Source organism: Jaculus jaculus, chromosome 4, assembly GCF_020740685.1.
Source record: "Jaculus jaculus isolate mJacJac1 chromosome 4, mJacJac1.mat.Y.cur, whole genome shotgun sequence".
Taxonomy (NCBI): Eukaryota; Metazoa; Chordata; class Mammalia; order Rodentia; family Dipodidae; genus Jaculus; species Jaculus jaculus.
Window position 1 is genome coordinate 161,185,610 of NC_059105.1, and position 12,028 is coordinate 161,197,637.

The 12,028-nt window shown below is 40.2% G+C and overlaps 1 protein-coding gene across 2 annotated transcripts in view; it reads left to right on the forward strand.

Annotated features, from left to right (window-relative positions):
• The window catches only part of Rabl3 (RAB, member of RAS oncogene family like 3), a 49,465-nt gene that overhangs the window by 13,743 nt on the left and 23,694 nt on the right, over positions 1-12,028 (forward strand). For both annotated transcript variants that reach the window (XM_045147161.1, XM_004666841.3), the window contains exon 3: positions 10,361-10,490. In XM_045147161.1, the coding sequence (XP_045003096.1) occupies positions 10,361-10,490 (130 nt within the window). The remainder of the gene's footprint in view (positions 1-10,360; positions 10,491-12,028) is intronic.

Consider the following 12,028-nt stretch of genomic DNA (forward strand, 5'->3'; position numbering starts at 1 on the left):
ATGTTCATTCTGGAATTATTGAGTACAGTATCCTAAGTAGGTCCATTAGGACATCCTTATTAATCATTTTATTTAGTTCTCCTCCACTACTAGGTTGTTTTCTCCCCCTGCCTCTTTTATCAGTTACTAAGGAATACTAAATGTTACAATCCCTGGCTTTATGTTGAAATTGGTTCTTTTTCATTTTAATTCTATTTTTCTACTTGCTAGGTGTATTCTAGTTAACAATTGTTGAAATAGCTAAAGGATTTAGTGTTTTATCATTGTTAATATGTCTGTCTCTATATCTGGTAATATATTGTAGCCTTGAAGTTCATCTTCTCTGAGACTAAAACAGTTAAACCAATTTTTAAAATTAATGATTGTGTGATATAGCTAATTTTTATTTTTTACTTTCATATTTCTATGTTCCTATATTTATGATGTATCTCATGAGCAAGATAGAGTCAAACTTTATTTTGTGGTTTATTAGTTTAATTAGGTGTTTATCGTTATTATTATTTTCAGACAGGATTCCATGTCCTCCAGGCTGGTCTCGAACTCAATATGTACTTAAGGTTGGCCTTGAACTCCTTATCCTATTGGTTCTTCCCCCTGAAGGCATTTGCCACCAATTTGTGTGGTGCTAAGGATCCTCCTCAGGCTTTATACATGCTAGGCAAGCATTCTTCCAACTGAGCCCCTTCCTCAGCCCTGCACAGTGTATTTCGGTGACAAACCTGATAGTTTTAGACTTGTAATTTGGTTCCTGGTCCTTGACTCAGACACACGTGCTACCCAGCACATGCATCTTAAGCATGTGAGATGATTGTATGGAGGTGGGTGAGACCTTGAGGAACATCTGGTAGAATGGTGAATCAGTTTTCCAGGAACAAGAAAGTGGCTGATAGTTAGCCTTGGAAAATGGATGCAAGAATAAGAACCATGTGTTTCTAGGTGTTAACCTCAGAGCAAGGGACAAGGGAGGGAGGACAGCTGATGATCCAGAGCCTCCAAAGAACCCAGGTTCCTTGTATAAGGGCGGAAGCATACTCAGAATAGCTTTTGGAAGTAAACACGGCATTTTCTTCTTCTGGACACCAAAGTAATTCAGTACTGAGAGGGACCAAGAAGTTGGGTATTCAGGGTAGAGCCAGTTATTAGTTATTAGTTAATATGATGAAACAGAGGATAAGAGGTTTTTGCAATTACAAAGTAAGGTTCCAGAAAAACAGTAGAAATATTTGGAGGAAGAAAACAGGCAAGCACCTTAACCAATGAGCAATCTCTCCAGCCCAAGGTGGAAGAAAACAGTTAGAGGGGAATGATGAGTAGAGTAAGCAGAAAACAGTTGAGAACAAGACTGTAAGAAGTTCAACTAAGGAACCAACATATAGAGTAGAATAAGTGAGGAAAAGAAGCACGTAAAGTTTATTTGGGGGAGATTAAAAAAATCCTTATTTTTTTCAGTTTCATTGCCAACTTCCATAAATATAAATAATATAACATGATTATAATCCCTTCCCGCCACCCTCCTATTTTCCCCTCCCAAATATCCCCTTCACTGCATCCTTTTATTCTAACTGGCCTCTCTTCTGTTTTGATGCCATCATCAAAATTTTTTTCCTCCTCGTATGCAGGTTTTGTGTAAGTAACATCAGCCACTGTGAATGATGTCATGAATATCTAAACCACTCTGTGTCTAGAAGACAGTTTTGCAAGCATTCCTCTTTCTTTGGCTCTTAACATTCTTTCTGCCACCTCTTCTGCAATGGTCTCTGAGCCATGAGGAGGTGACAGAGATGTCTCACATAGTGCTGAACACTCCATTGTCACTCCTTCTCAGCACTTGGCTGAGTTTTGAGTCACTGCCATTTGAAAAGAAAAGCTTCTCTAACCAAAGATGTGAGTAGCATTAATATGTGGGCATAAACGTAAGTGCTTAGGGGCCGTTTTGGTGGGCATAATATATCCATTTAGCCAGACAACAGCAGCATTTTCTCCCTAAGGGTTTATGACCTCCCCCACCATAAGCTTTTGAGTAGGTTTTTAGCACCAGGCAGGAATTCCTTCCATGGGGTGGACCTCACATATGAAATTTCTTGAATATATCCAAGTAGCATAGTTTCCAAAATAACTATTTGTCAGCAGTCCCCTGTATATGAAAGTGGAGACATGATTGTTTTGGCAATTAATGTTTTTGTGCAAGTTCTAGAGAGCAAGCCAACACAAAACTAGCTAGTTCTCAAGGCTCTGAATTGCTGAAGTGTAACAGCAGTAATTCATTTTGGAAACCTGTTTTTAGAGATAACAAAGTCAGAATTCCCTTAGAGTTAGACTAAACTGTAGGTTTTTTTTTTTTTAACCTATTGCATAATTCTAAAAACTCTGGATGGCACAAAACTACTGAAGAGGTAACTGGAAGAGAAGCTATGGTGGAAAAAGACAAAGATGGTGTAACAATGTGATCAAGTTTAATGGGCTGAGTGTGGTTCTAGTTGATTCCTTTAAAGACAGTCTGACTTCTGTTGCATTATTACAGAAAATGGTATGTGGTGCTGAAGATGACCTTACTCTGATTACTACTCAGTGTTGATCTCTCCCTATTTTCTCAGAGAATAAGAAAATGTTCTTTTTTTAAAAAAAATATTATTTAATATGTAAGCAGAGAGCAAAAGAGAGAATGAATGAATGAGAATAGGTTCACTTAGGGCCTCTTGCTCCTGCAGATAAACTCCAGATGCATACACCACTTTGTGCGTCTGGCTGCTATTTCTTGAGTACAGTGTAAGTAAATGATATTTTGAAATTATAATCTTAAAATTATCAGAAAGTGCCAGGCGTGGTGGTGCACACCTTTAATCCCAGCACTCAGGAGGCAGAGGTAGGAGGATTGCCATGAGTTCAAGGCCACCCTGAGTGAATTCCAGGTTAGCCTGGGCTACAGTGAGACTCTTAACTCAAAAAAAAAAAAAATTATCAGGGAAATGTAAATCACTGTATTGTTATTATGATAAAATGAGCAGCTGTTCTGTAGAAAAAAAATGACTAAGGCTTATAAAGGCTTTAGAACACTGTTTTGTAGAAGCCTGTATTAAAATTACACTTTCTGTGTTACTGAAACTTGTGAGAGATTCATGAATACTCACTCTTCAGACTCTTAGAAATATTCACTCCACTTAACTCACCTCAGATCTCTTTATAGCTAAGTAAAAACAAATGCAATAAAGATGATAATGTAATTGCTAAGTTCAACTACTGGGTGAAGCCACTGAAGTAATTTAAGGTTAACATTTTGGATTCAGTATTCTGTTCAGAGGTGTTCATAACTGAATTAAATAGAAAGAAATTTTTTATTTTGTGGTGTTCTTCATTCATTCCTGGTTTTTACTTTAATTACTTCAACTATAATAGACTGATAGAAGAATGGCTACTCCTTGTTATAAAAACAAGACTTTCAGAAGTTAATCTTTCCACAGAGTTTAAATAAAAAATTGATTTGACATTTCTAGCTTACATTAATAGGATTTTAACTCTCTAATTTGCACTTTGCATGTAATCAATACTTATTGAATTCCTCCTTGTGCAGCATAATAATATGCAGTAATTAAAAGGCATAGTCTTTACCCTCACTAGAAATGTAAGGCAACTCTTTAAAGTGACAATAAATGCTCTTTAAGGTGGCAATGATAATAGTAGCTAGCTTTTTTATTTTTATTTTATTTATTTGAGAGAGACAGAGAGAGAAAAAGGCAGTGAGAAAGAAAGAGAGTGCGCGCTAGGGCCTCCAGCCATTGCAAAGGAACTCCAGACATGTGCGCCCCCTTGTGCATCTGGCTAACATGGGTTCTGGGGAATTGAGCCTCGAACTGGGGTCCTTAGGCTTCACAGGCATGCACTTAACCACGAAACCATCTCTCCAGCCCAGTAGCTAGCTTTTTTGGTGATTACTTTGGTTAGGCATCTGTGTGTACTAGTTCAGTTAATTTCCTCAACAACCCTGTGAAGTTGGTATTACTCATATCCCTTTTGGATCCACGAAGCAGTTAAGGCGCAGAGGTGTTTCAGGATTTCTCCAATGTCATGCTGTTTTAAGTGATAGAGTTAGGATTTGAACCAGGCAGTCTGGCCTAAGAGCCTGTGGTTCTTGATCTTGACTGCTGCTTCTTTCTGCAGACTAGTGTAAGGAACAAGTGACCTGGTGGCTGTTCAGTACAGTGGCAGCTAGCTGTGTATGGCAACTCAAAATTAAAATGTAGTTTGTAGCCGGGTGTGGTGGTGCATGCCTTTAATTCCAGTACTCAGGAGGCAGAGGTAGGAGGATCACTGTGAGTTCGAGGCCACCCTGAGACTACATAGTGTATTACAGGTCAGCCTGAGCTACAGTGAAACCCTACCTTGAAAAAAAAAAAGTAGCTTGTCAGTTGAATGAGCTGTATTTTATTGGTTCAGTGGTCATGCATTACTAGTGGCAACTATATGAGACCTTTTTTTTTTTAATTTTTTTATTTGAGAGTGACAGACACAGAGAGAAAGACAGGTAGAGGGAGAGAGAGAATGGGCACGCCAGGGCTTGCAGCCTCTGCAAACGAACTCCAGATGCGTAGCGCCCCCTTGTGCATCTGGCTAACGTGGGACCTGGGGAACCAAGCCTTGAACCGGGGTCCTTCAGCTTCACAGGCAAGCACTTAACCGCTAAGCCATCTCTCCAGCCCTATATGAGACCTTTTGATCATTGAAGAAAGTAGTGTAGGACAGTACTGATAAATAAAGTAAGTGCTAGAGTAGTTTAAGAGATTCTACTAGATGTCATTGATTGAATGTTAGTCGGGGTAACTGGGTAGATGAAATTATTTCTCAAAAGAGGGGCCTGTGTCATAGGTGGAAGAGGAGAAAATGATAAAGAAGCTCAGTTCTTAGAGGTGGTAAGGGCTATCGCGCTGAAGCGGTCCAGTGAGTACTAAAGCTCAAGAGAGAATTCTGAGTGGAACCATATGTGTAAAAAGTTGATGCGCTTTTTAAACAAGGGGCTTGAGAGATGGTTCAGTGGTTGAGAATGCTTACCACTTAAGCATGAGGGCCTCTGGCTGGGGACCAGGGAGTTCCACTCCCCAGAACCCACCTAAAAGTCTGGGCATGGCCACAAGGTCTGTAACCCCAGTGTGAAGGAACAGAGAGACCTGAGAATTGTCAGCACTTACTGGTGGACAGCAGCTCCTAATTGAGGGAGAGATTCCATTTCAGGGAAATATGCTAGTTAATAAGCAATAAGAAGACCCCCAACCTTCTCCTTTGGCCTCCCCACACATGCACATGGGGTGTGGACATCTGCATGCGCATGGTATACACCACACATCACGCACACGATGCCACACGCTTACTCTGCACACAGGCGTGAAAAAGATAAAGGGGGAACCTTGGAGTATGTTCAGAGGTGAAAGTGAAAGATGTGTCCAAGAGAGATTGATCAGCCAGGTAGATGGGCTACAGCAGGAGCAAAGAGAGGTGAACATTTCATAAAGGAAAGATTGATCTTTAGTATAAAATGCTCGATACCTAAGGACTGAGGAAGAAAAACGAACATTGGATTTAGTGGTAGTGAAGTTAGTGCTAGCCTCTGAAAGTATGATTGCTTTCTCATGGTAGAAACCAAGCCGGGCAGAGAATAAATACAACCAGTCATGAAGTTTAGAATTTTAGTAAAGGAAATAATGGGTGCAGAGTAGAAGGGAAGGTTTTTATAAAATAGAAGAAATGAGCTTGACTGAAGGTAAAAGAGAAGCTACCAGACAGGAGAAAACAGCAGTAACCTTTATACTGTTCACTCCTTTAGTTCACATCCTGCTTCCTGCTGGGTTCCGCACACTGTCAAGAACCTGGAAGCATCTCCGTGAATGAGACAAAGTAATTTTGGCTCCTCTTGCATATTTCCTTGTTGCTCTTTTCTCCTTATCTCTTCTTTTCTTCCAACTTTCTTCAGACTTCCTACCTTCTTTTCTCTTTCTAATAACCATTCTGTAGGCACAGTTACTAAATTGAATTTATCACCATCTGTCCTTTCTTGATGTGTATCATTTATTAATTTTTTAAAAACATTTTTATTTATTTCTTTGTGTGTGTGCGGGCACATGCTTGCATGTATATGGATGCACCAGGATCTGTTGCTACTGCAAATGAACTCCAGATGCTTGTGCCACTTTTGCATCTGTGTTTACATGGGTGCTGGGGAATTGAACCTGGGCCTGCAGGCTTTTCAAGCAAGTGCCTTTAACTGTTAAGTCATTTCCATGCCCCTTCAATTTATTCCTTGTTTTTAAAAAGTACAATTAACGGAAGAGAAAGGAAGGGAGGAGGGCACTTAATAGGTTGATGTTGTATATATGTAAGTACAGTGATTGAGATGGGGAGGTAATATGATGGAGAATGGAATGTCAAAGGGGAAAGTGGGGGGGGGGGAATTACCATGGGATTTTTTTTATAATCATGGAAAATGTTAATAAAAATTTTAAAAAATTACAATTAACTCTTCAAATGAAGTGAAGCCATATGTAGTGGTGATTTGTTTTCTAGTAAAGTCAAGAGGTGAATATGTGAAAAGGGCCACATGAGAAAGCAGTTGCATGAGGAGGGCTTCCTCGGCTCTTAGCTGTCACTCTTGCTTCCTGTTGAGAAACTCCTTCCTTGTAGGACCCTAAATACTTTTAAGTGTCAGGCTCTTGATGATCCAATTTAAGAATAAAGGATGCTTCTTACGGTTAGGCATTAGTATAATACCAACATGCCACTTTTTGTATCCAGTAATACCCATTAAATCAGTTTTCCCTGTAAGCTACTGGTGTTAAGTTCTTAGAGCTCATTCCATATGAATTGATTTAAACTTGGACAGTATCAGTTGAGCTAGTTGAGAAGGAAGGAAGGAGAATAAGTTCTCTTCCAATTCTAGAAGGAAACATGAAAAGATTCGGCTTGGAAAATGGTGTTTTGGTGAGAAGCATCCAGCTGAGTGGCTCCAATTGGTTTAGAAGTGTATGTGGTTGAAGTGTGCTGGCTAGTAGACGTGTGCATTACAGGGTGAGCGGCATGCTCCGTGGGATGTAGTCCATGGTAGTTTGAGAGATAGAAGTGTTATACTTAGGTGGTTTCCAAACTTAATTATATGTCATACAGGGAGCTTCCCCTATGCCCCCTCTTCTGTGCTAAGGATCAAATCCAGGGCTTTGCACATCGCTATACAAGTGTTCTACCCCTGTAGTAAGCTTTTACAAAAAATAATAATAATGTAGATTCTTGATCCCATCTCAGAAGCTTCAGGAATGGTTCAGGAAACACACGGATGTGCATATGCACACATGCACATGTTTATGCACATGGATATGGGCGTGCCAGTGCCTCTTGCCACTGCCAATGAACACCAGATGCTTGAGCCACTTTTCTGCATCCAGCTTACATGGGTGATTTGGGAATTGAGCCTGGGCAGGCGGCCAGTGTCGTTAGCTACTGAACCATCTTCCCAGTCCCTCTAGAGCTGTGGCAGAGTCACTAGAATTGCACACTGGGGACTCAGCCAGAAGAACCAGATCCTGTCAGCTTGCCATGAGTATTTCTTTTCTTTTTCTGGTTATTTTTTTCCCCCTTTGTGGTGAAGGGGAGTGCTGCGACAGGGACCCGCAGTGTAGCCCAGCTTTGAGCTTGTCACCTCCTCCCTCAGCCTCCAAGTGCAGGGACTACAGGTGTGCTCAGTCACACCCAGCTCATGTATTTTAAATAATAATCATACTAAATCTCAGAAAATTGTGATGTTTACTTTGAATAATCATACTTTAAGCTTGTTTGATGGCAAAATTTGTTTTCTAAATACTTGAATAGCTACACAGTAATAAAAGCCTAGATCGTGAGAAGGAGACTGAGTTAACTGTGAGCAGAAAAGTTACTGGAGGGGTTTGAGTGAAGGATGCGGTGATCATGCTTGGATTTTCTTTTTTTTGGTTTTTCAAGGTAGGGCCTCCCTCTGGTCCAGGCTGACCTGGAATTCACTATGGAGTCTCAGGGTGGCCTCGAACTCACGGCGATCCTCCTACCTCTGCCTCCTAAGTGCTGGGATTAAAGGCGTGCGCCACCACGCCCGGCTTACATGCTTGGATTTTCAAATGACACTGTTCTGTCTACTTGAAAAACAAATGGTATAGGGGTGTCTTTGCAGGCAGAGACAAACAGAAGCTTTGAACTGGTTGATAATAGTGGAGGTATTAAGAAATGAAAGCACTTTGAATATATTTTTAAGATTAAAGCACAGAGACTTGCTGACAAATCAGATGTGCAGTAGAAAACCTAAGGTCACTCACTCTAAGTTTTTAATTCAAGTAACTTGGAAAACGGAATTCCTTACAGAAGCAGCAATAATGAATGAGGAGATGGATGGGCTTAGGAAGAAGAAAGGCATGTTATTTTTGGATGTTTGGGGTATCTCAGCTGCCTGTGAAAAGCATTTCTAATTATAGCCTGGCGAATGTGGTCTGAAGTTCCCCAGAATGGATTTACATATGGAAGTCCACAACGTAAAGATGGCATCTAAAATCTTAAGAGTAGATGAGGTTGCTGAAAGAGCAAGTGTCAACAGCTCTAGCACACTTTAACAATTGGATGTCAGAGGAATAAGGAGACTGAAAATGAGAAGCCAGTGAGATGGGGAGATGGCCGGGAAAACGTGCTGTCTGAGAAGTTAAATGAAGAAAGTATTGCAGAGCACTGCGGACTGAAAAATCATGTCGAATGTGAAGTAAACAATAACTGTTCCTTGACCATTGAAATGAACAATATGGAGGTAATTGGTGGTCTTAGCCAGAATAGTTAAGTGAGGTAATTGGAGCAAAGACGTCATCAAAATTCGTTCAAAAGATATATGAGAACAAGAATTAGAACTGAGCCTGGTTTTGGCTTTTCGGGTTCCCTGAACTTCAGGTCCCTTGCTCTAGTAAGCACTCCCCCCTCCCGCCTGTCTCACCCCAGCTGTGCTGAGAGAGGGGGGGACCCCTACTCCCACATGGACTCTCTGCCCTCTCCTGCCTTCCACATGGCAGGAGCTCTGTCTACTTTTTTCCTCTTTCCTTCTCATAATCTAATAAGGTCTCTAAGACTTAAAAAAAAGAATTAGAATGGAAAGTAGATAACTTTTGGGAGATTTTTTCCTGTGGAAAAGGAACATAAAGGTGGCACAACAGCTAAAGAAAGACAAGGCATATTTTTGTATTCTAGTGAGAATTACCCAGCAAAAGAGAAAAATGTGTTGATATAAGAAAAGAGTAAGAAGGCTAGAGAAATGGCTTGGAGGCTAAGGCACTTGTCTGTGAAGCTTAAGGACCCAGGTTCAATTCCCCAGGGCCCATGTAAGCCAGATGCACAAGGGGGTGCATGCATCTGGATGGAGTCTGTTTGTGGTGGCTGCACCCATCCTCTTTCTCCATCTGCCTTTCTCTCTTTCCCTCTCTCTCAAAATAAGTAAATAAATAAACTTTAAAAAAGAAAGAGCAAGAATCGGTGTCACTTCCTTTGAGTAAGAAAATGGTATGCAGTTAATGCATAAAGCATTTCCCCCTAGGGACACCCCCTATGGGAGGGAAGGAAGAGAGCACAGTAGAGGGCCTGCATGAAGAGAGGTGGGGAGTTATGGAACGAGCAAGGGCTGGAAGCTCTTTTTTATTTGGGCCTAGGAAACAAAGTTATTGGAAGTGTGAAAAAGAAGAGAAATGAAAACGAAAGGAATGTGTATTTTCCTGGGCTCTGCACTCAGGAAGCTGAATTGCAGGTGTGAACCAGAGGAAGAAGTAACCTTAACGAGAACTGATATTTTGTCAAATGCATGCAGTGTAAGAGAGGGCTGAAAGGAGGAACTCTAAGGATGGGTAGTAGGATTTATGCTTAGACAGGAAGGAACTGAGGCTTTGGAAATAGAAGGGGGAACTTTAAAAGACATTAGCATCAATTAAATACAAGGTTCACTGGGGTCAAAGATCCTTAGAAGAGTACATATGAAAGATAGATGGGGGCTGGAGAGATGGCTTAGCGGTTAAACGCTTGCCTGTGAAGCCTGAGGACCCCAGTTCGAGGCTCGATTCTCCAGGACCCACGTTAGCCAGATGCACAAGTGGGCGCATGCATCTGGAGTGCGTTTGCAGTGGTTGGAGGCCCTGGCACGCCCATTCTCTCTCTCTATCTGCCTCTTTCTCTCTCTGTCGCTCTCAAATAAATAAATAAAAATGAACAACAACAAAAAGATAGATGGTGATCAGAGAGTAAGGTGCTGGTGTAGAATGGCCAACAGACTGAATGAGGGTGCTTCCCAGTTTGTTTAATGGCTCAATAATTATCTCAATTGATCTGTTAGGTTCATGACTACAAAGAAGGAACCCCAGAAGAGAGGACCTACTACATAGAATTATGGGATGTTGGAGGCTCTGTGGGCTGTGCCAGCAGCGTGAAAAGCACAAGAGCAGTGTTCTACAACTCTGTAAATGGTAATCCTTCTTTCTACCATATTAAATGGTCTAGAAATACAGATAATCTCTGATGAACTTCAGTCACATGCCAGACATTTTACCATGACAGAACCAGTATACTCACAGCTCTTGATCTAAATGTGCTTCTCTAGTCCAGTTTATGTTTCTACATTCAGGCCATGTGATTCAGAACAGAAAACATCTATTTTTTCTAAATCTTCCTACCTATTTTTGTCATAAAGTAAATATCAAAAAATGAAATCATAAATTGGGTACATAACATAAAACATGAAATCTTCAAAACAGTGTCACCTGGGAGTGCTGTTTCCCCAGTCAGTTGAATAGGAAAAGTCCCTTAGTCTTAAGTCAGATCCCAGGCGAGATTTCTTTCATCTAGCCCTTAAAGAATCCTATGTAATTATAATGAACTGCCTAAGGGTCTTTCAAGGGATGTAGAAATTACATCCTGCTATAAATATTCAAGTACTTGAATTAGACGTCTAGATAAAAGTGTGTCAAAGACATCATAGCACATCAGAGTTCTTATCAAATAATAAACCATTTACATTTGTGATTCACTTATAGTTTCTTTTATTTTAAGACCCTTTTTTCTATGAAATATAATTTCAACTTGTGTTTAGTTAATATACCAAAATATTTGAAACCTTCCAACAGAAGTTATTTAGTACCTACCTTCTTGTATTTCTCTTTCAATATCTTCCCATATTGTAAGGGGTTGTGTATATTCACAAAGAAGTATAGAGTTTCTTTACACTACAGAGTACATAATGAGTGGTATTAATTCAGGATACTCTCTGAAAGGGTCAAAATCTAATTGAAGAAACAAAACATTCATAAATAAAACACAAAAGATTACGACATTAATATATATCAATATTATGCAAAAATGTGTACAACAATGATGTATTAATAGGAAGCATACACATGTATATGAAAATATATGTTGAAATAGTAATGAAATAATGAATAGTAACGAAGTAGTGAAATAGAAGTGAGAAAAGGAACTAAAAAGTCAGTTTTTAGACTTGAGTTAAGTGGTAAGCTTATATCAAGTGATTTGTCAAAGTAGATATGAATTAGATCTGGCACAGTGGATAAAGCACTTGCTCTACAAGCTTGAGGACCAGAGTTCAGGGTCACAGATCTCATGTGAAGCCAGGTGGTATAATGCCAGTGTTTGTAATCCCAGCCCGCCATGGGCAAGAAGGGAGGCAGAGACAGGAAAAGCGCCTGGAACCTCACGTGCAGCAGTGAACATAAGGAGCCTGCCTCAAAGGAAGTGGAAAGCCAGGACTCATGCTCAAAATTGTTCTCTGATCTCCACACACACCACGCATGTGCCCACACTCACACACCACATACAAGCACATCAGAAACAATAGTAAGTGATAATACAAGTAAGGACCACTTAAATCCTAGAATCTGTGGGATTCTGAGTTACAAACTCAGAAAAAAAACCAATGACATGCATATATAGATTATCTACTTACCTCATATTCATTAATGATTTGTCCTTTTTAATGTGATGGAAAAGA